The sequence below is a fragment of the Amphiprion ocellaris genome, chromosome 10 (assembly GCF_022539595.1).
Source record: "Amphiprion ocellaris isolate individual 3 ecotype Okinawa chromosome 10, ASM2253959v1, whole genome shotgun sequence".
Classification (NCBI taxonomy): Eukaryota; Metazoa; Chordata; class Actinopteri; family Pomacentridae; genus Amphiprion; species Amphiprion ocellaris.
In genome coordinates, this window is record NC_072775.1 from 34,195,177 (window position 1) to 34,217,662 (window position 22,486).

General features: G+C 38.6%; 3 protein-coding genes across 6 annotated transcripts; all 3 read left to right on the forward strand.

The window, feature by feature from the left end:
• Positions 1-531: 531 nt before the first annotated feature.
• LOC111568591 (zinc finger protein 664-like) lies at positions 532-3,721 on the forward strand. Of its 2 annotated transcripts, none has more exons than XM_055014509.1 (2): positions 532-814; positions 1,983-3,721. In XM_055014509.1, exon 2 carries the CDS (start codon positions 2,120-2,122, stop codon positions 3,494-3,496), a length of 1,377 nt encoding a protein of 458 aa, XP_054870484.1. In that variant the 5' UTR covers positions 532-814; positions 1,983-2,119; the 3' UTR covers positions 3,497-3,721. The 2 variants fall into 2 exon arrangements, with proteins under 2 accessions (XP_054870484.1, XP_023126065.3); XM_023270297.3 differs by having other exon boundaries at positions 533-818.
• Positions 3,722-5,673: 1,952 nt separating this feature from the next.
• LOC118470303 (zinc finger protein 892-like) lies at positions 5,674-15,139 on the forward strand. 2 transcript variants are annotated; one of them, XM_055014519.1, is made up of 3 exons: positions 5,674-6,021; positions 7,935-10,348; positions 12,984-15,139. In XM_055014519.1, the coding sequence occupies exons 1-2, from the start codon at positions 5,850-5,852 to the stop codon at positions 8,864-8,866; spliced, it is 1,104 nt and encodes a 367-aa protein (XP_054870494.1). In that variant the 5' UTR covers positions 5,674-5,849; the 3' UTR covers positions 8,867-10,348; positions 12,984-15,139. The 2 variants fall into 2 exon arrangements, with proteins under 2 accessions (XP_054870494.1, XP_035804103.1); XM_035948210.2 differs by having other exon boundaries at positions 7,935-10,344.
• Positions 15,140-17,148: 2,009 nt separating this feature from the next.
• LOC111568592 (zinc finger protein 569-like) lies at positions 17,149-21,868 on the forward strand. 2 transcript variants are annotated; one of them, XM_035948208.2, is made up of 4 exons: positions 17,149-17,432; positions 19,174-19,292; positions 19,374-19,542; positions 20,331-21,868. In XM_035948208.2, the coding sequence occupies exons 1-4, from the start codon at positions 17,261-17,263 to the stop codon at positions 21,359-21,361; spliced, it is 1,491 nt and encodes a 496-aa protein (XP_035804101.2). In that variant the 5' UTR covers positions 17,149-17,260; the 3' UTR covers positions 21,362-21,868. The 2 variants fall into 2 exon arrangements, with proteins under 2 accessions (XP_035804101.2, XP_035804102.1); XM_035948209.2 differs by lacking the exon at positions 20,331-21,868 and having other exon boundaries at positions 19,379-19,517.
• The last annotated feature ends 618 nt before the right edge of the window (positions 21,869-22,486 follow it).

Sequence of the window (22,486 nt, forward strand, 5' to 3'; positions counted from 1 at the left end):
CAGTAACAACGTAGTCTGCTTCTACTGCATAGGAGGCAGAGTTAGCTTAGACAGCCCCCTAGCGGTGTAGCTGTATAACTGCACACACTCAAAATTAACACTATCAGCACACCCAGTAGCGAGTATGATTGTGTCTGATGCATGCTTGTGTTTTTTTATTTAGTTTCGTCTTTTTAATTTATCTTATATTCATTTTTACTTTATATTTATTCTTAATTTTATAATAGTATTATTTGTACTTCTGCACTATCAATGGATGTGAGAAACGTCATTTTGTTTAACTGTATACTACGTACATTGCTGAATGACAATAAAGCTGAAGTTGAAATTGAAGATAATTTGCTGGAGGTTTTGTTAGTTTTATTAGTTAAATATTTTTTTCATTTATTTATCTATTTTATTTACATATTTTTGTGTCCCTTTTTGTACAATATTAATTGTATAATAAAGCTACAAAGCGTTTTTGAAAAGAGAGATTGAAAAGAAAATTGAAGAAGTTGGAAATTAATGTCAGTGTTTCTGCCGGAGCTCCAGAGTGTGACACCGGCGGAAGTAAACAATGCAAGGGCGCTAGCAACGTTAGCTTAATGGATGTTTTTGAAGGCTGTTGTGTTGTTGTGTCGCAGGTAATATTTCACTAGTTTAGGTAATAATGTCTTCAGTTCTGCATTTAGGAGATTTTATAGACGAGACACAAACTGCTGAAGAAAAAGTGACAGAATTTCAGAAAACCATCGTCCAGCACAAAGAAGAGATGGATCATCAGCGCAGACTGATGGATATCATCTGGAAACCACAGATAAAGCTCCACAGAGTAGGTATGTAAAACTGTGATGAACTAATAACTATGACTCGTGTAGGATCCGAATCAGAGCTCTGAGTTACATTTAGTTTTAGGGGCAACAGCAATAAATGCCATTAATGCATCTGCCTTCTAACCTGTAAACATGAGACATTAAAGCCACAGTGTGTATAAAGACTGACTTCAGTTGTTCAGCTGCAGCTCAGGCTTTGGAGTGGTGGCTGTTCAGGTTTAGTTGGAGTGTGGATTGAGTGTTAGCTTCCATTGAAGTAGGAGCTTTACTTTTAGGCTGAACAGTTCTCAGATCACATCACAATAACAAGAATATGTGAATCAGATGTTAAAACTGACAACAAGAACATTTTGCAGTCGTCTTGTTTATGTTTGTAGAAACAGAAAGAATCACCTGATTCTAAATTTTCTAAAGGTCACTGAACTAGTTACGTGTGATATGTGATCCTAAATTAAATCAGCTAAAGCTTAAAATTGTGATATTTCAACAAAATAAAATTGTATGTGCCGTATTCAAAAATGCACCAAAAATAATAATAATGGATTAGATTTATATAGCGCTTTTCAAGGCACTCAAAGCGCTTCACAATGAACCCATTATTCATTCACTCACACATTCTCACTCGGCGGTGGTAAACTACATTTGTAGCCACAGCTGCCCTGGGGCAGACTGACGGAAGCGTGGCTGACAATCTGCGCCTACGGCCCCTCCGACCACCACCAGCATTCACACGCATTCATACCCCAGTGTGAGTAGCAGCACTGGAGGCCAGGTGGGTAAAGTGTCTTGCCCAAGGACACAACAGCACATGACTAGGACAGAGCGGGAATCGAAACGCCGACCTTTCGATCATTGGACGACCCGCTCTACCACCTGAGCCACAGCCGCCCATTTGCACCAGATTTTGTAAAAACAAAAAAAAAGTCTTGTACTCCTGAACACATTTGAGAAGTCCTGACTGTGCCAGATTTGACCATCAGTCAAATGACACAAATTCAAAGAGTTTTCAGCTGAACTGCAGGGTGTGTTTTCACAGAGCAGAGAGGAGCTGACAAGAGAGACTGAGGGAAAAGGAAAGTATACAAGTCAAGAAAATGAATGCAGCAAACATTTGCTCAGTAGTGCATTTTTCAATCACATCAGTTATCTTTTCTTGTGTCCCTTCAGACCTGTCACAGTATTTTGTCTGTAAGGAGGACACGGTTGACCAGCAGCTCTGTAGCAGCAAGACCAATTCCAGTCTGGACCAGGAGGACCCAGATCTTCCACGGATTAAAGAGGAACAAGAAGAACTCTGCATCAGTATGAACCAGGAGGACCCAGAGCCTCCACAGATTAAAGGGGAACAGGAGGAACCCTGCAACAGTCTTGACAAAGAGGATCAAGAGTCTCCTCAGATTAAAGAGGAACAGGAGGAACCCTGCAACAGTCTTGACAAAGAAGATCAAGAGTCTCCTCAGATTAAAGAGGAACAGAAAGAACTCTGTGCTAGTTTGGATCAGGAGGATCCAGAGCCTCCACAGATTAAAATGGAACAGGAGGAACTTTACACCAGTCAGAAAGGAGAGCTGCTTGTTGTAAAGCTGGAGACTGATACCTTTATGGTGACTTCTACTAATGAGAACAGTGACCACAGTAAACTAGAGCCAAACCATGACGAGGTCCTTTCTCATAACTGTTTTGTGACTGAGAGCCCAGATCAGGATGGAAAGAAGGATGTAGATTCAGAATCAAGTGGAAATGCAAAGCTGAAGCCAAAGAAGAAACATCACAGTAACAATGTAGACAAATCTCATTTGTCAGAGAGTCACAGTAATATTGATATAGTGAAAAAATCGATAAAATGTTCTGTGTGTGATGAAGCCTTTATAGATGAGTACCAAATGCAGAAACATCAGAGAATTCACACCGGTGAGAAGATGTATATTTGCAAAATTTGTGAGAAAAGATTTTACAAGGTATCATTGTTGATATATCACCAACGAGTCCACACAGGTGAGATGCCTTATTCTTGCGAAACCTGTGGGAAAAGTTTTAGGGTTAGCTTTTACTTGAAGCGCCACATGAAGACCCACACAGGTGAGAAGCCATATATATGTGACACCTGTGAGAAAAGATTTAGTAACTCATCAGGATTGAAAAAGCATATGATAAGCCACACAGGTGAGAAACCATATTCTTGCAAAACTTGTGGAAAACGTTTTGTTAGTAGCTCTTACCTTAAAATTCATATACAAAATCACACAGGGGAGAAGCTGTACCCTTGCAAAACATGTGGGAAAGTCTTCAGTTGTAGCTATCACCTGAAAATCCACTTTCGAATCCACACAGGTGAGAAGCCATATTCTTGCAAAACATGTGGTAAAAGTTTCAGATTAAGTGATACGTTGTTGCACCACATGAGAACCCACACAGGTGAGCGACCATACCCCTGCAACACTTGTGGAAAATTGTTTAAAGATACCTCAACACTGAAAATACACATAAGATCTCACACAGGTGAGAAACCTTATACCTGCAGCGTCTGTGGAAAACAGTTTAAATCTGTGTCACCACTGACACAACACCTGAGAACTCATACAGGTGAGAGGCCGTATTTTTGTGAAACATGCGGGAAAAGCTTCATTCAACGCAGCCATATGTTGCGCCACATGACAGTTCACACAGATGAGAAGACATAGTCCTGAAAAAAATAATCTGGGAACCTTGAAAAAACATGTAAGAATTCATACAGGTTAACTACAAATCTAAGTGTATCTGTTAGCAAGTTGTAAAGTGTATTTAGCAATTCACAGCAGTGACTTCCAACCTTATTGTTTCTTTTATTACAGTCAAGTGCCTCATGTACATCAAAAGACGTTAAGAAATGTAAATTTTCATTGTCTAATAAAAGCTCACTACTGCTATCAGTCGAGTAGTTTATGCTTCTACAGTCAATAGTGCTAAATTTGTGCAGCTTTTATGTTTTACAAAATTACTTCATTTATTTATACAGTGGTTTGAAAAAGTTTTTGGACACCCCATACGTCTGTGAAATATTGCAATAAGAATCACTCTTAGGTCTTCAAGTGCAATTTCTTTTAGTACAATCACCGCCATAATATTAAACAAATCCTAAAAAAAAGCCATTTAAAACTTAAAATTTATTGGTTCCATAAAAAGAAAAAAATTTGAGTGTTGAGTCATTTTGATAGAATTTAGTTTTGTTCCTCTGTTTTGACACAACAAACTAAGTAAGGCTGGAAAAGCTGCAGCCAAAGTGGACAGATTCATTTAAAAGAGTAGTAATTCAAGAAGAGTTCAGTCTTTCAGTCTGGTACTCGGCTACAACCCAAAGTAAATACTGATCAGCTCAGGTGCCACTATGTACAGTACATACATACATACATACATACATACATACACACATACATACATACACACACACATACATACATACATACATACATACATACACACATACATACATACACACATACATACATACACACACATACATACATACATACATACATACATACACACATACATACATACATACATACATACATACACACATACATACATACATACATACATACACATACACACATACATGCATACATACATGCATACATACATACATACACGCATACATACATACATACATACATACATACATGCATGCATACATGCATACATACATGCATGCATACACACATACACACATACATGCATACATACACGCATACATACATACACACATACATACATACATTCATACATAGATACATACATACATACATACATACATACATACATACATACATACATACATACACACATACATACATACATTCATACATAGATACATACATACATACATACATACATTCATACATAGATACATACATACATACATACACACATACATACATACATACATACATTCATACATAGATACATACATACATACATACATACATACATACATACATACATACATACATACACATATACATACATACATACATACATACATGCATGCATACATGCATGCATACATACATACATACGTACATACATACATACATACATACATTAGCCTGTAGATTCAACACTTTTTCACTTGAATAACAGTGTTTTTTTCTTTTTCTTCTTGCCTTTATTAAAGAACTGACCAAGTCACAACCTTCAGCTGTGACGTCTCCATGATAACTATTAAGTTATTAGCATTGCCTTGTTTCAATGGACACATCTCAATGCATCGCCCTTCATGTAAGATTTGTTTATAGGACTTTTATACATAAATAATTTATGGGGATATGGTTGGTGACACTAATAGTGAGAATGTAGAAAGATTTTGCTGGAGGTTTAGTTATTTTTATTAGTTAAATTATTAACTAATAAAAGAAGTAGAAACAAGAAGAACTTTGCATCAGTATGAACCAAGAGGACCCAGATTTTCCTCGAATTAAAGAGGATCAGGAGAAACCCTGCAACAGTCTTGACCAGGAGGATCCAGAGCCTCCACCTGTATGGAGATAACCTGCCTATGTCCACTGGAACGAGGTAGAGGAGATACAAAGCATTACAATATTTATGGATATGATTATAAATTGGTTTGACAGCTGAAAATCTGGCTGTGGTCTGTTATATAATATAAAGAACACAAAGAACAATTATGAAATCCGACATTGATTATTAGAAATCAAATTGAGTTTTTGGCCTCTACCCAAGGATTTAACGGTGCATATGGAATTCTACAAATGACCAATAGGAGGCAGCAAAGCGCCTCCGCTGTGTTTAGTTTGCTGCAAACTCTATTAGAATATGACGAAGAAGAAGAAGAAGAAGAAGAAGAAGAAGAAGAAGAAGAAGAAGAAGAAGAAGAAGAAGAAGAAGAAGAAGAAGAAGAAGAAGAAGAAGAAGAAGAAGAAGAAGAAGAAGAAGAAGAAGAAGAAGACGACACCCGGAAGAAGTGAAGTTGAGCCCAGATTTACCGATGAGTGGTAGTTTTTGTTGGAAGTTGTGTTGTCAGCAGCTGAGCTAAGAATGTCTTCAGTCCAGAATCTGAGAGAGTTGATCAACCAGCGACTAACTGCTGCTGCTGAAGAAATATTCACAGAGTTTGAGAAAACCATCGTCCAGTACGAGGAGGAGATCGATCGTCAGCGCAGACTGCTGGATAACATCTGGAAACCACAGATCACCTTACAAATACCAGGTATGTAAAACCGTGATGGTCTGGATGTAGAAGATACCAGAGAAACTGACTGAACTGGGAGATTAAAGCAGAGTTTATAAACGTGACGTGTAGCTGTGAGCTAACAGAGACAACACAAACTGGTAGCCGACTGCTAGCATGCTAACGAGGCTAACTAACTAAAGCTAACTGTCAGGCTACCAGGACAGTAGATCATGTATTTGTGGTGTTTCTGGGATCCATCCAGACTGTGATTATTTGTCATTTTGGACAACGTAAACTTTCACGACGATTTAAACTAAAGGTAGGAATGGAGTTGGAACCACTTGGTCAAAAAGACAACCAATTTGATGATATTTTGGTGATAAAGTGCTGTTAAGCTGATAAAAATAATATAAAAAATGCAGAGGTAGTTTCTTTTTTCGCCAAGCAGAAGGCCTCAGAAATGAATGACAGGTTGGTTGGTGGAACAGATGGCCAGACTGACCAAAAGCCGTGTTAGCTGTTTGGAGGCACTTTTTGTTTAACAGAAGGGGATAGAGGGAGTGCTGCACAGTGGTTCGGTGGTTTGCACTGTCGCCTTGCACCAGTTTTTCACGTCCAGACCTGGGCCTGGGTCTTGCATGTTCTACCTGTGCATCTGGGTTCTCCATCTTCCTCCCACAGTCCACAAACATGCTGAGGTTAATTGGGGATTCTGTATTGTCCCTCGGTGTGTATGTGAGTGTGATTGTTTGTCTCTGTGTGTAGCCCTGTGATAGACTGTTACCTGTCCAGGTGACTCCTGCATTCACCCTACGTCAGCTGGGCTCCAGCCCCCCTGTGACCCTGTTGAGGATTAAGTGATGTGTAGATTGTGGATGGATGGGAGAGAGGAAAGTATTTAAGAAATTGACACTGCTAATTCTTAATAAAGGAACTGTAGAAGGTGAATAGAATGATTTTTGGGGGGGGGTTAAAAATTTTGTGATATAAATGAAACATCATATTATGCTAAGCTATTTAGCTGTATCATCCAAGTCTGGTTAGGCCAATGAGTGATGCTAACATCCATCACAATGCTGTCAGCCATTGCTGTGGTGAGCTCTGCATCATGATTCTTCCTAACATCAGGACACACCCTGCGCCACAGACTTACTATAATTCCTGTGCAATAATAATTAAAGAAGGAATTGAATGAAGAGGAAAAGCAGCAGAAGGAGGGAAGTAACCAAAAACTGTACTTGAGCAGCTTGTGAGTAATCAGTGAAAATATTGTGTGGTCCATAGTAGTTCAGTCAAAGAGAAGTTGTGGACATCCAACAGCATGAATGTAAACACAGACCACTGTGGAGGATAATGTGACAGCTACGGCTGGAACAACAGGGTTTGCTTTGTTGTGTAGGTCACTGCAGGGACACTACTGGTCTGGGAGCCAAGCTATATGGTGAAACCCAGAGTATATGTGAATGTCTCTTTACACCATATTATTTATTGTGCTTGCGTGAACAGCTATTATCAACAATAGTTGATAATAGCTGTGGTATCTTGCGTAATGATAAGTTATTTAGTGCTCTGTGTTGTTCATGCTACTTTATGAGGAGCTATTGTCTGAATGACTAATGATTGGTTCCAAAGAATTCTTGTTTGGTGAAAGCTACAATGTCAAAATATTGTTTAGAAACTAAAAGTATCAGAATTCTGAAGTTAATGTCTTTTGGTAAATGAAGGGAGTGGAACTGTTTTGATTGTAACAATGTACAACATAGAAGTAATCAACTTGGCACTCAAATGATTTGTCTTATTTTCACACTTTAAATTTTGCTTGTAAATCTGATTGACGTGCTCATACTGTCAAACCTTCTTTATGGTTTTAACTGAAAGGATTTGCTTGGATGTGTGTTTTACTTTCACCACATTAGTAACTTGTTTCTTATGTCCTTTTGTCTCTTCAGAGCCCCCACAGAAACATGTCTGTATGGAGGAGAAGAATCTCACTGTTCAGCAGCTCTGTAACCAGGAGAGGAACTCCAGTCTGGACCAGGAGGATGCAGAACATTCACAGATTAAAGAGGAACAGGAGGAACCCTGCACCAATGTGCACCAGGAGGACCTCGAGGTTTCAAAGGTTAAAGAGGAACAGAAGGAACTCTGCACCAGTCTGGAGCAAGAGCAGCTTGTTCTAAAGCAGGAGACTGATATCTCTATGGTGACTCCTATGTATGAGGACAGCAACCACAGTGAACCAGAACCAAACAATAACCAGCTCCTTTCTCACAACTCTCCTGTAGCTGAGAGCCAAGATCAGGAAGGAAGCAAGTATGTAGACTTTGGATCAGCGAGAAATGCAGCACTGATGCCAAAGATGAGGCTTCACAGAAACAGCAGCAATATTACCAATGCAGACAACTGTCCAGTAGTAGAGAGTCATGGTAATACTTACATAGGGAAAAAGTCTGTAAACTGTGATGTTTGTGGAAAAGCCTTTAAGGATAATTACCAAATGAAGAGACATCACAGAATCCACACAGGTGAGAAGCCGTATGCTTGCAATACATGTGGGAAAAGATTCAGAAGCAATGATAAATTGTTGGTCCACATGAGAACCCACACAGATGAGAGGCCTTACTCCTGCAACAGTTGTGGGAAATTATATAAAGATGCATCAACTCTGAAAGTACACACAAGATCTCACACAGGTGAGAAACCTTATGCCTGCAGCATCTGTGAGAGACGATTTAAAGTCATGTCAACACTGAAAACGCACATGAGAACTCATACGGGCGAAAGGCCGTATTTTTGTGAAATATGTGGCAAAAGTTTCATTCAACGTAGTCATTTAACTGTTCACAAAAGAAGTCACACAGGTGAGAAGTCATACTCCTGACACATCTGTGGGAGCCAAGCTTGACAACAAAGCATCTTAGAAAATGACATATTTAAAGTTTTGGCTTATAATAAATGTGAACATCAGTGAGGTACACTGTGGGTTGCAACATAAGTCCTGTTTATGTAGCCTGTATTTGTTTACATTCTGAAGAATGGAATTCACTGAATTATTATTTTTATGTTTACCATTAGATGTGCTGACGAGTAATTTCTGAACTGTTCTAACAACTACCACACCATGAGTGTATTGTATGCTATGTCTGTAACTATGAGATAGTATGAGATCTTGCACTTGTGGCGTCTTTTCTTACAGTCATGAGATAGTCCCTAATATTTCTGAGTGAATGTGTCCAAACTTTCTTTCCTCATGTGAATGCTGTGTGATTAGTGAATGTAGAGTTGGTTTAAAAACTTAGCCATGTCATTGATTCACACTCTTACCAACAATAACGTTTCTGTAGTCACTAATTTTTATAAGAGATATTTTTATATTATTTTACAGGTGCTGTATAAATAAAGTTTCTTTCCTAAAAGAAGTTTGATAAGAAGAATGTTTCTTCCATTGTTTTGACATACCCAACTATGGAAGGCTGGAAAAGCTGGAACCAAAGTGGACAGGCTCAGTTACAAGAGTGGTGATTCAAGAGAAGAGTTCAGTCTTACAGTCTGATACTCAGCTACGTCTCAAAGTAAATATTGATCAGCTGGAGGACAACCATGTACAGTACATACATACATACATACATGCAGATGAAATACTCTTTTACTTGAATGACTTTTTTTTTCTTCTTGTCTTTATTAAAGAACTGGCTGAGTCAAGACCCTCAGCTGTGACGTCTCCATGGTAACCATAAAGATAATAATACTTCCATAGCTATATCAGTAGACACATCTCAATTTATCTTCCTACTTAAAAGATTTGTTAATAGGACTTAAATACATATATAATTTCTGGTACAGTGGATGTGGTTGGTGACACTAACAGCGAGAAGGTGAAGATATTTTGCTGGAGGTTTTGTTTTTTTATTAGAGAAATTTTCGTTTATTTATCTGTTTTATTTACATATTTTTGTGTCCTTTTTTTTTTTTACAATATTAATTGTATAATAAAGCTACAAAGCGTTTTTGAAAAGAGAGATTGAAAAGAAAATTGAAGAAGTTGGAAATTAATGTCAGTGTTTCTGCCGGAGCTCCAGAGTGTGACACCGGCGGAAGTAAACAATGCAAGGGCGCTAGCAACGTTAGCTTAATGGATGTTTTTGAAGGCTGTTGTGTTGTTGTGTCGCAGGTAATATTTCACTAGTTTAGGTAATAATGTCTTCAGTTCTGCATTTAGGAGATTTTATAGACGAGACACAAACTGCTGAAGAAAAAGTGACAGAATTTCAGAAAACCATCGTCCAGCACAAAGAAGAGATGGATCATCAGCGCAGACTGATGGATATCATCTGGAAACCACAAATAAAGCTCCACAGAGTAGGTATGTAAAACTGTGATGAACTAATAACTATGACTCGTGTAGGATCCGAATCAGAGCTCTGAGTTACATTTAGTTTTAGGGGCAACAGCAATAAATGCCATTAATGCGTCTGCCTTCTAACCTGTAAACATGAGACATTAAAGCCACAGTGTGTATAAAGACTGACTTCAGTTGTTCAGCTGCAGCTCAGGCTTTGGAGTGGTGGCTGTTCAGGTTTAGTTGGAGTGTGGATTGAGTGTTAGCTTCCATTGAAGTAGGAGCTTTACTTTTAGGCTGAACAGTTCTCAGATCACATCACAATAACAAGAATATGTGAATCAGATGTTAAAACTGACAACAAGAACATTTTGCAGTCGTCTTGTTAATGTTTGTCGGGGTTTTTGGACAGCAGTCTGTGGACTCACATACACTATATTGCCAAAAGTATTCGCTCACCTGCCTTGACTGGCATATGAACGTAAGTGACATCCCATTCCTGATCCATAGGGTTCAATATGACGTCGGTCCACCCTTTGCAGCTATAACAGCTTCAACTCTTCTGGGAAGGCTGTCCACAAGGTTTAGGAGTGTGTTTATGGGAATTTTTGACCATTCTTCCAGAAGCACATTTGTGAGGTCACACACTGATGTTGGACCAGAAGGTCTGGCTCTCAGTCTCCACTCTAATTCATCCCAAAGGTGTTCTATGGGGTTGAGGTCAGGACTCTGTGCAGGCCAGTCAAGTTCATCCACACCAGACTCTGTCATCCATGTCTTTATGGACCTTGCTTTGTGCACTGGTGCACAGTCATGTTGGAAGAGGAAGGGACCAGCTCCAAACTGTTCCCACAAAGTTGGGAGCATGGAATTGTCCAAAATGTCTTGGTATGCTGAAGCATTCAGAGTTCCTTTCACTGGAACTAAGGGGCCAAGCCCAGCTCCTGAAAAACAAGCCCACACCATAATCCCCCCTCCACCAAACTTTACACTTGGCACAATGCAGTCTGACAAGTATGGTTCTCCTGGCAACCTCCAAACCCAGACTGGTCCATCAGATTGCCAGATGGAGAAGCGTGATTGGTCACTCCAGAGAAGGCGTCTCCACTGCTCTAGAGTCCAGTGGTGGCTGCTTTACACCACTGCATCCCACGCTTTGCATTGCACTTGGTGATGTATGGCTTGGATGCAGCTGCTGGGCCATGGAAACCCATTCCATGAAGCTCTCTGCTGAAGCACTGTTCTTGAGCTAATCTGAAGGCCACATGAAGTTTGAAGGTCTGTAGTGATTGACTCTGCAGAAAGTTGGCCACCTCTTGGCACTATGCTCCTCAGCATCCACTGACCCCACTCCATCAGTTTACGTGGCCTACCACTTGGTGGCAGAGTTGCTGTTGTTCCCACAGACTTCCACTTTCTTATAATACAGCTGACAGTTGACTGTGGAATATTTAGAAGCCAGGAAATGTCACGACTGGATTTGTTGCACAGGTGGCATCCTATCACAGTTTCATGCTGGAATTCACTGAGCTCCTGAGAGCGAGTCATTCTTTCACAAATGTTGTAAAAGCAGTCTGCAGCCTAGGTGCTTGATTTTATACACCTGTGGCCATGGAAGTGATTGGAACACCTGATTCTGAATATTTGGATGGGTGAGCAAATACTTTTGGCAATATATGTATGATCTCCCCTGCCACTGTATCAGCTGATTCATGTTCCAACATTTGATGTGTTTGAATGTTGTGGCATAAATATAGGGTTTAAATGATTCACAAATGAACACATTCTGATTTTATTTTGGTTTTACACAGTGTCCCAACTTTTTGTGTTGACGTCTGTTTCTCCGCCAAATTACAGTTAAACAAATCTGATGAAAACAAATGTTTATTTTGTTTCGTCATCAGTTTAAATCATTGAGTTACTGTTAGTGAATGGCAGCAGATTTCACCAGCTTTTTATCATCTTTATGGAGAAGAGTGATAATCATCACCAGCTTGAAATGGAAAATTGCCACCTGAATGTTTTGTAGACTGAGCTCTGCTCTGTTGGAAAATTTTAAATTTCACATTCAGATGTTAACGAGCTCTCACTATAGGGTCCTGCTAATGGTTTCACCCTTTGAACCCGAAATCTGCTGTTGAGATTGAAGGACGTGTTTTGTTTTTAAAAATCACAAATTCTCCACCATTTATAAGCCAGAAAGTGTGGAAACAGAAAGAATCATCTGATTGTAAACTTTCCAAAAGTCACTGAACTAGTTACGTGTGATATGTGATCCTGTCAAGAAATTAAATCAACTGAAGCTTAAAATTGGGATATTTTAAAAAAAAAAAAAAAAACTTAACTATATGTGTTAAGTTAAAAAATGCACCAAAAATGAACCATTTGCACCAGATTTTGTAAAAACAAAAAAAAGTCTTGTACTCCTAAACACATTTGAGAAGTCCTGACTGACCCAGATTTGACCGTCACTCCTATGACACAAATTCAAAGAGTTTTCAGCTGAACTGCAGGGTGTGTTTTCACAGAGCAGAGAGGAGCTGACAAGAGAGACTGAGGGAAAAGGAAAGTATACAAGTCAAGAAAATGAATGCAGCAAACATTTGCTCAGTAGTGTGTTTTTCTATCACATCAGTTATCTTTTCTTGTGTCCCTTCAGACCTGTCACAGCATTTTGTCTGTAAGGAGGACACGATTGACCAGAAGCTCTTTAACAGCAAGACCAATTCCAGTCTGGACCAGGAGGACCCAGATCTTCCACGGATTAAAGAGGAACAAGAAGAACTCTGCATCAGTATGAACCAGGAGGACCCAGAGTCTCCTCCGATTAAAGAGGAACAGGAGGAACCCTGCAACAGTCTTGACCAAGAGGATCCAGAGTCTCCTCCGATTAAAGAGGAACAGGAGGAACCCTGCAACAGTCTTGACCAGGAGAATCCAGAGCCTCCACAGATTAAAGAGGAACAGAAAGAACTCTGTGCTAGTTTGGATCAGGAGGATCCAGAGCCTCCACAGATTAAAGAGGAACAAGAGGAACTTTACACCAGTCAGAAGGGAGAGCTGCTTGTTGTAAAGCTGGAGACTGATCCCTTTATGGTGACTTCTACTAATGAGAACAATGACCACAGTAAACTAGAACCAAACAGTGACAAGGTCCTTTCTCATAACTGTTTTGTGACTGAGAGCCCAGATCAGGATGGAAAGAAGAATGTAGATTCAGAATCAAGTGGAAATGCAAAGCTGAAGCCAAAGAAGAAACATCACAGTAACAGTGTGATGTTATAAAAACAAGTGGTGTCCACTGATCAAATACAGTCTTTTTGCCTTCTGAAGAGGGAAAAACCCAAACATTCACAAAGTGTGTGATGCACGACAGGTTGTTTCTTCATTTAAAATAGATTTTTGGTTGAAAATTCAATTAAGATGCTCTATTTTAGAGGCAGGTCATTTTTGACCTGAGGACAAGGGGAGTGGACAGGATCTTAAGACAACACGAGGGTTAAAAAAAAGACTAATTTATTGGATCAAATCAGTCAAATTATTGATTAAAGAACTTAATATTCAGCTCTAGTCTTTAGTTATTGGTTGTCTCAGGAATTAATGAAGCTGTCATGTTGTTTTTGGGCCATGTTAGTAGATACACTATGCAGCAGAGGTGAATGTGCTATCTCAATTAAATGTCAGACAGTTCTAGATTGTATTATGTTCCAGTTATTTGTTGTTCCACCAAATTAAAAATGAACCATCTAGGTTGATGCTTAGATTTACTAATACAGGTCCCAAAGTAAGAACTCAGTGCAACAAAAGTCAGTACACCTTTCATTACTGAGACGCAAACCTTTTATTGTTGCAATACTTGGTATGTAAACCTTTATTTTTGATGACAAACTCAGTCGTCCACATCCTGTGTCAACAATTTTGTCAAGAGATTCTTTACAGAGATTTTTGTGACCTGCTCTTTCTGAAGGGGTTGTGTTGCTTTAGCTTTCTCTTTAAAATACCCAAAAGGTGTCCTGTGGGATTCCAAGTCAGGTGACATAGTTTACCAAGTCGTAGTTTTTTTTTTACTTCCGCCTTCTTTAGAAACTCCTCTTCAATGTTCTTTTTTAGTATGATTTAGGCAGTGTGCTTTGGATGGTCATCATACCAGAAAAATCCTCCTCTGCCAGGTTTCTGCAGGTCATGAGCCACTTCTTTTAGCCAGTATTTTGGTGTAACCACAGGCATACATTTACCACTTATAAATAAGCAACATTTCACTACAGAAATTCAGGACATGCACAAGGTCTTGCCATTGTTTCATTGAACTTTCCTGTTTTTTCATAGCAAATAGCCTTTCTGTTTCAACTGCGGTGTAGGATCCAATGGCTTCGGCCACTAAGTCCTCTTAATCACAGACAAAAACAAAAGTTACTGGACACAACTCCAGTTCTGTGAGCATGCATATAATGGAAAACTGGAGGTTTGTTGTGGCTTTTACATCGGTAATGTGATGCTAGAGAAGAACACTGCTACTAGATGAGGATGTCAAAAGGGAAGAAATGGTTCTATTTGTTTACCAGAAACTTTTTGGCATGACAAGCAACACAGTTTTTCAGGGCCACTCAGATGGACAGTTGGCTCCCAACAGAGGATAAACAAGGATGGTTTTTGGAGTTAGAGCATGCACAAAGTTTCAGGGTGCTCTAAAAGGACCCTGAAATGGCTTAATGTCATTCGCCCATTGCAGGACCTTGTGAGTATGTGGCTTATTTAGGACCTTTGAAATGATATAAAGAATAAACTCGTTCAGCTAGTTACAATGGCTTAAGTGAATGCTGTGGCAATATTGTACATTACTGTCAGTTTCAACAAATCATGTGTATACTAAATCCAGTACTGTAAGTAACTAAGTACGCTTAGTTAAGTACTGTACTTAAGTACAATTGCTTATTAGTAATACTAGCATTTCCATTTTATGCTACTTTATACAGGGTTTCAATAAAGTCTGGACACAGGCAAAATATATGTTTTCAAGAAATTAAATATTTAACGTTTTTTCCATATAGATTTTTTTAATATACTGAAGTTTATATATATTTGATAATTAATATAATAACCATATCTATTCTACAGAGGCAAAAAAAATATAGTTCATGAGATTTCCTGTGTCCAGATGTTAGGGACACTGTACATGTTTTCCACTACAATTCAGAGGCAAGTTTCCTACTTTTTACTCCATTATTTATTTATATATATATATATATATATATATATATATATATATATATATATATATATATATATATATATATATATATATATATATATATATATATATCTCAGATAACTTCAGTTAGTTTGCGTTTTTATATAAGAATACAATATATAATCAACAAATGAATTATGATGTATTATTGTTGGAAAGTTTTTACTAGATATGGATCAACTTTTCTGATCCCCATGCAGGAAATATATGCAAACTACCAGGCAGTAAATATTCAAATCAGCTTCAGCTTTACCAGCTGCATCTTTAGAGTGATGAACACATTGCTGCATCAGTAATTATAATTCAATAATATAGTAGACACTGTTCTGAAATGGGCCATTCTAGATTATTAGTACTTTTGGTACTTTAAGCTTATTTTCATGCTTGTACTTTTGTAATTAAGGAGAATTCGCATGAAGGATTTTTCACTTGTAATAGAGTATTTGTATGGTATTTGGCATATTTCATTTTACTTAAGTACAAGATCTGAGTATTGGATCTGACGATATTTTCTGAACAGCAGCCTGCTTGTAGTAACTGAGTACATTTACTCAAATACTCCAAGTACATGCTTGTCTTCACATTGGCCAGATTACATTTAGATTACACATGCATGAAATAATCCATCCCTCCCTCTCTCCATCCATCCATCCATCCATCCATCCATCCATCCATCCATCCCTCCCTCCATCCATCCATCATCTCTACACCTCTGAATCCTCATCAGGGTGGTGGGGGCTGCAGTCTATCCCAGCTGACTTGGGGTGAAGGCAGGAGACACCTGGACAGGTCACCAGTCTGTCGCAGGGCAACGCATGAAATAATGAACAATTTCAATAAAAATATCCAGTTTCAGGTTTTTGTACTCTGAATCAAATGTACTTTGAAAAGTATGTACATTTCAATATGTGGGGTTGTTTTGTGGAACAGTCTGGATGAGGGAATCAAACAATGTAGGAACATATACCAATTTAAAAAAATGTACAAAAAATATCATTGAAAAGTACATAAATGAGGAAATATGATCTTTTTTCTTTTTTTTCTTTTTTCTCCCTTCACACCTTATTTTAATTAAAGAAAAGATGAATGTCAAACAGCGCTAAAAGATCTTGTTTCTTTGCATTATTCATATTCTGTTCAGCACTTTAGTGGGACTCAGACATGTATTTTCCTCAAGAATCCTATTTTTTTTTTTCTTTTTTTGGACTTTGCTATTTTGTTGAAAGGGGTGGGACTTGACAAGCCACGGCTTCTCCTACTCCTTTTCGAATAAGACAGTTATGTCAATGTTCTTTTGTTTGTATTGTTTTGCTTTGTTCTGTTTTATTATTATTATTATTATTATTATTATTATTATTATTTTTGTTGTTTCTTTTTGTTGTGGACCTTTGTATTGTTTTACTTATTCGAAATAAACATTTTTAAAAAATCATTAAGTTAAACACCTCGGGCATTACATTAACTTTGGCTGCTATGATTTACAATAAGCTTCTAAACTATAAAGTCTTGTAAAACTATGTGAGAACAGTTGCTATGAAAAAGTTGTTTCTGCCGGAACTTCACGGTGTGACAAGCGGCGGAAGTTAACTCGAAAAGGCGCTAACAGCGTTAGCTTTATTCATGTGCGGAAGTTTGTGTAGACGGTTGTGTTGTCGGGTCGCAGATCATTAACTTCAGTTGAAGTGAGTATGGCTTCAGCTCAGTGTCTGAAACTGTTTATAAACGAGCGACTAACTGCTGCTGCTGAAGAAGTATTCTCAGAGTTTGAGAAAACCATCGTCCAGTACGAGGAGGAGATCGATCGTCAGCGCAGACTGCTGGATAACATCTGGAAACCACAGATAACACAACACACAGCAGGTTTGTAGAACTGTGATGGTCTGAATGAACTAAATACAAGAGAAACTGACTGAACAAGAAGATCACTGCAGAGTTTGGAAATATGACATGTAGCTAGGAGCTAGCGAAAAGCATACAAACATACAGGCTAACATATTACCGAGCTAGCGAAACGTGAACTTCGCTTTTTGGGGCTTATTGGCAAAACCAGCTTCAGATGCATTACCGCCACCCTTTGGATTGAAACGGAACATAGGCATTTTCCACAAAAAAGCATTCTATCAAGTGTGTCTTAAAAATGGTCATTAGTTGGACACATTTTCACCATAATGCTGCTCCAAGGAGACTCTACTGTGAAGTTAGGCTTTCCTTTCTTTCTTAATCTCCGCTCATCGATATTTAATTCCACTGACATCTACTGAACCGATGCTGATTGCAATATGCACAGAATCCAGTCCAGATGGTTTTAGTGTCCTGTGGGTCCTATTCTGAGACTAGTAATACTGAGACAGGGTTTCTGCAGGGCATTAAAAAGCATTTATAGTCATTAAATTGATTTTGCGAAAATTAAGGCCTTAAATGGCATTAAAAATAATGAAATTTGATTCTCAGTGGCATTAAAAATTCTTTCTGCCCTTTTCAAGAAAAATATTTGATTATAATATATAATTGTAGACTGCGATTCGTCAGATATGTGCATCTGCATAAACATGCTGAAGCATTGCGATAATTGCTCCGGCCGGTTGGGTACAATTGCCAAAAACTGCATGTTTGGAAAGTGGAGGAGAATTGGGAAATGGGGAAATGCAAATTCCAGCAAAAATGGCAAGAAAACATGGAATTCAGAGAATGACTGCAGCCTGTGGGTGGTCAGGGGTGGTTTCTGGATTCAGAAATAGTGAAACGTAGGGACAGTTTTCATATAAAAATCATCTTTTACAACAAAACAAACCCATGTAATTTGTTGAGTTCACGGTCGTGGCATTAACATTTTTACAGTATAAAACATTACATTAAAAAGCATTAAATCTGACTGGCTGATTTCTGCAGAAACCCTGTAATAACGGCTTCTTCCTTTCGGTTTCCACACATCCTCCTTCCAACACCCACATGCTTTTGAGTACTCTAGAGACACCTTCCTGTGTCATTTATGTCCCAATATTCCTGCCATGTTTTTAAAAATTTCAGCCATTTATGATGGTGTTAAGTGCTGCTATGCTTAATAGAGTCTGTAAGTCAACTGTTAGTGATTTCAGCGATTGTTTACCTAATATACGTCCTCTTTCACGTGAATGAGAAAACATTTGAAGCAGAAACCTTGACTGAACAGGGAAAGTTGATATCCATTTTTGTGATACCTTCTGTTTTTTTCTGAGGGGGTTGGGGTGGGGGGTTGTTTAGTTTCTGTCCAGGTGACTTACACAAAGAAAGCCTACCTCTGTCAGACTTGCTTCGTATTACAACCCTCTGGTCATGGTATTCCAATGAGCTTCAGTAAAAAAAAAAACAACTGGACTTCCTGTATTGGTCCTGAAGACATTTCATCTATTAAAGTAGTCTCTTAGATGAGCATTGAAATGTCTTTAAGAACAAAAAGAAGTGCAGTTGCTCAACTCAAAGTTATTTTCCTCAGATGTGCGTTTTTCGCCTCCAGGGCACCTGTTTGGAGGTTTGGAAGAGAAAAGTCTTGATAAGAGGAAGAAGATGGATGACTGGATGTTTTTCTGTCATCACATTAGTAACCTTTTTCTTTTCACTCCAGATGTCCCACAGCAAAGTGTCAGTAAGGAGGAGGATGTCCTCGCTGGCCAGCAGTTCTGTAACCAGAAGAGAAAGTCCAGTCTGAACCAGGAGGACCCAGAGCCTGCACAGATGAAAGAGGTACAGGAGGAACTGTGCACCACTCAGGATGGAGAGCAGGTTTTACAGAACCAAGATACTGATACCTTTTCTCTGTTTCAGTGCAGGTCCACATGTGGAGAAACATGTGGAGAAATACTGCAGTCTGCTGCTACTAAAGAAACGTTCACAGAGTCTGAAAAAACGATCGTCCAGTGTGGAGAAAAGCTCGTTGGTCAGCACAGACCACTGAGTATCATCTGGAAACCTGAAACAAAGTTGTGCAAAACAGGTATGTAAAACTGGAATGGTCTTATTGAACTAACTAATGAATATGACTTATTTGGAATCTTGATTGGTACATTGCATTACACATTTAGTTATGTACATTTTCTGAAATGTGATGTAGACATAAGGTTTAAAATGAGCAGATATTTACAAAAAACATCCTCAGTTTCAACTGTTATGTTGTTTTTGTATAGTATCTGTTTAAACATTGGGTTTAAGTACTTTGCATATAACTATATTCTGTTTAATTGACATTTCACACAATTTCTCAACTTTTTAGGAAATGTTGCATGATCTCATCAAAATTTTAACTGGGAACATTCTGATGACTGAAAGTGACGTGATTAGCTGTAACTGAAGTAGACGCCTCACTCTATTGCTACTAACTAGTTGGAACTACAGAAACACTCATCTCTCTGCTGGCACAGTGCTGTTAAATAGTGATGCTACTTCTAACTCAAACAATCTTTGTGGAATGCAGACAGCAGTGTTGTGTTGAAGTCTGTGTTTCCATGACTACAGACACCAAACCAAAGTTCAAATCATTAAATTACCGTAAGTAAAGGGCAGTTGATATGACCTACTTTTTGTTATTTTAATCAACTAAAAGTGGGAAGCTGCTGTCTGAATGTTTTTTACATTGAGGTTTATTAACAAGTGTCATAACTCAAGAGTTATTCACATTGTTGCACATTAAAAAATCTTCTTTTCACACCCTGCTAATACCTTAAACTTATTTCCTCAATTGCATGTAGCTGTTGACCTTTCTGTGGTGTCCCTTTGCCTCTCTAGACTTCCCACAACAACACATGAACCAGGAGGTTCAGACTGGAGAGCCTCCACAGATTAAAGAGGAGCAGGAGGGACTCTGCACCAGCCAGGAGGGAGAGCAGCTTGTACTGAGGCTGGAGTCCTCTGAGGAAAGTGACAACAGTGAAACAAAACCAGACAATGACCCTTTTGCCTTTCACCTCTCTACTGTAACAGAGAGCCGAGTACAAAAGAGAAAGAGGAAAGTAGACTTAGGATCAAGTAGAAATGCAAAACTAAAGCCAAAGATGAGACATCTCAAAGAAAGAAGTCAAAATGACATGAAAAAAAAACGTCCTGTGTCAAAGAGTCACTGTGATACTGGCACAAAGACAGAAAGAATGCCCGTCAAATGTGATGTTTGTGGAAAAGCATTTGAATATAAGTCAAAAATGAGGTATCATCGCAGAACGCACACAGGTGAGAAGCCATATGCTTGCAGTACTTGTGGGCAAAAATTCACTCGAATGTCATCAGTTAAACATCACCAAAGAATCCACACAGGCGAGAAGCCATACGTTTGTGAAATATGTGACAAACGTTTCAGGGGTGCTGTTAATTTAGTAGCACACACGAGGACTCACACAGGTGAAAGGCTGTATTCCTGCAAAACATGTGGAAAAACGTTTACTCAACGCGGCCATTTGTTGTGCCACAATAAAATCCACACAGGTGAGAAACCTCATTCTTGTGAGACATGTGGAAAAAGTTTCAGTCAGCTCTGTCATTTGTTGCGGCACATGAGAATTCACACAGGCGAGAAACCTTATTCTTGCACGACATGCGGCAAAAGATTCAATCAGAGGGAAATTTTGAGTGTCCACATGAAAACTCACACAGATCAGAAACCCTGTATCTGCAGCATCTGTGGGAAAAAATTCAAAGCTGCATCACCGCTGATGCGACACATGAGAACTCACACAGGGGAGAAGCCATATTTTTGTGAAAAATGTGGGAAAAAATTTACTCAACATGAACATTTGTTGCGCCACATGAAGACTCACAAAGGTTAGAAGTCATAGTCCTGAAGCATCAACCTTGAAGGAACCTTGAAAAGCACATCAAAAATAATTCAGATTAATACCAGTCCTTTCCGGTTTAAAGGGCCTTTACACTGCTTTAACACTCACACTGTGAGTTCGTTACATGTTACACTGCAAGACATGGATCTCATAAGAGCTGGCAAACTGGCCAGTGGATTTGTGGTGACTCTTACAGAAGCACAATGAATTTGTAAAAGTAAGACAATTGGAGACATCACAGCGAAGAAAAAACCTCAGAATTATTTAAATTAATAAGTTGGTGATCAAAATCTGTAATATTTAAGACGCTGAGATACTTGTGATCCCTGATTTAACCAATGAACACGAGTTTTACCATCAGTGTTTGTTTTTTTTGTTAAGTTCATGTGTGTAAATCTGCAGTCCTGTTAATCCTGTTAAAATGTGATGTATCTCTATGGTGATGCTCTGTAAATCTTGGTATGAAGATGAAAAATAAAGCCAGTTTCCTGTTCAGTAGCATCTGGAAGAGACGGATCTGATTGGACTAACATGACATCTTTCTCAAAAGAATTGCAAACAACTTGATGGTGTCGTATTACTACACTATGAAGTTACACTGTGTAATACTAGCTTCATACTAGATACTGAAGGATTTGCTTATACAGCTGTAACTGTATAAAAAGCTGCAGCTGTGAAAGCAGAGACTTCAGGTTGCCTCCTGCCAGATTTCTGTCTGGTTTAGCTGAAAGCTGCATTAATTCTCCATGAGGATAATGTAAGGTTTGCACAGGGTTTAGGAGAAATATAGCTGAAATTATTCCATTCATAGTTTTACTTACTTACTTTCCTGAATGCATCACGATTTAACAGATGTGTGCAAAGTCACACGACAATAATGTGTGATAATCACAGCACTGAACGGTCTTCCTCCTTTCCAGCAATAATTTGGAGAGAAATATCAGCTCAGATGATACCATCACGCAAAAGTTTGATGAATACAAAACCACACATGATCTCACTTTTCTCTACAGGGTTTTTTTTTTTGTTTTTTTTTTGCTGGAAAATACAATTATCTGCCTTAACTGTGAAAAGGACATTCAGTCACTCAAACATTCCTCTTTGCAAAAAGAGATA

What these genes read in the sequence shown, in the direction of transcription:
- LOC111568592 (XM_035948208.2), top strand. Translation starts at nt 17,261, where the DNA reads ATGGCTTCAGCTCAGTGTCTGAAACTGTTTATAAACGAGCGACTAACT. An exon ending in GATAACACAACACACAGCAG is followed by an intron (nt 17,433 to 19,173) that starts GTTTGTAGAACT and finishes TTTTCACTCCAG; the next exon opens with ATGTCCCACAGCAAAGTGTC. An exon ending in AACAAAGTTGTGCAAAACAG is followed by an intron (nt 19,543 to 20,330) that starts GTATGTAAAACT and finishes TTGCCTCTCTAG; the next exon opens with ACTTCCCACAACAACACATG.
- LOC111568591 (XM_023270297.3), top strand. Translation starts at nt 653, where the DNA reads ATGTCTTCAGTTCTGCATTTAGGAGATTTTATAGACGAGACACAAACT. An exon ending in GATAAAGCTCCACAGAGTAG is followed by an intron (nt 819 to 1,982) that starts GTATGTAAAACT and finishes GTGTCCCTTCAG; the next exon opens with ACCTGTCACAGTATTTTGTC.
- LOC118470303 (XM_055014519.1), top strand. Translation starts at nt 5,850, where the DNA reads ATGTCTTCAGTCCAGAATCTGAGAGAGTTGATCAACCAGCGACTAACT. An exon ending in GATCACCTTACAAATACCAG is followed by an intron (nt 6,022 to 7,934) that starts GTATGTAAAACC and finishes TTGTCTCTTCAG; the next exon opens with AGCCCCCACAGAAACATGTC.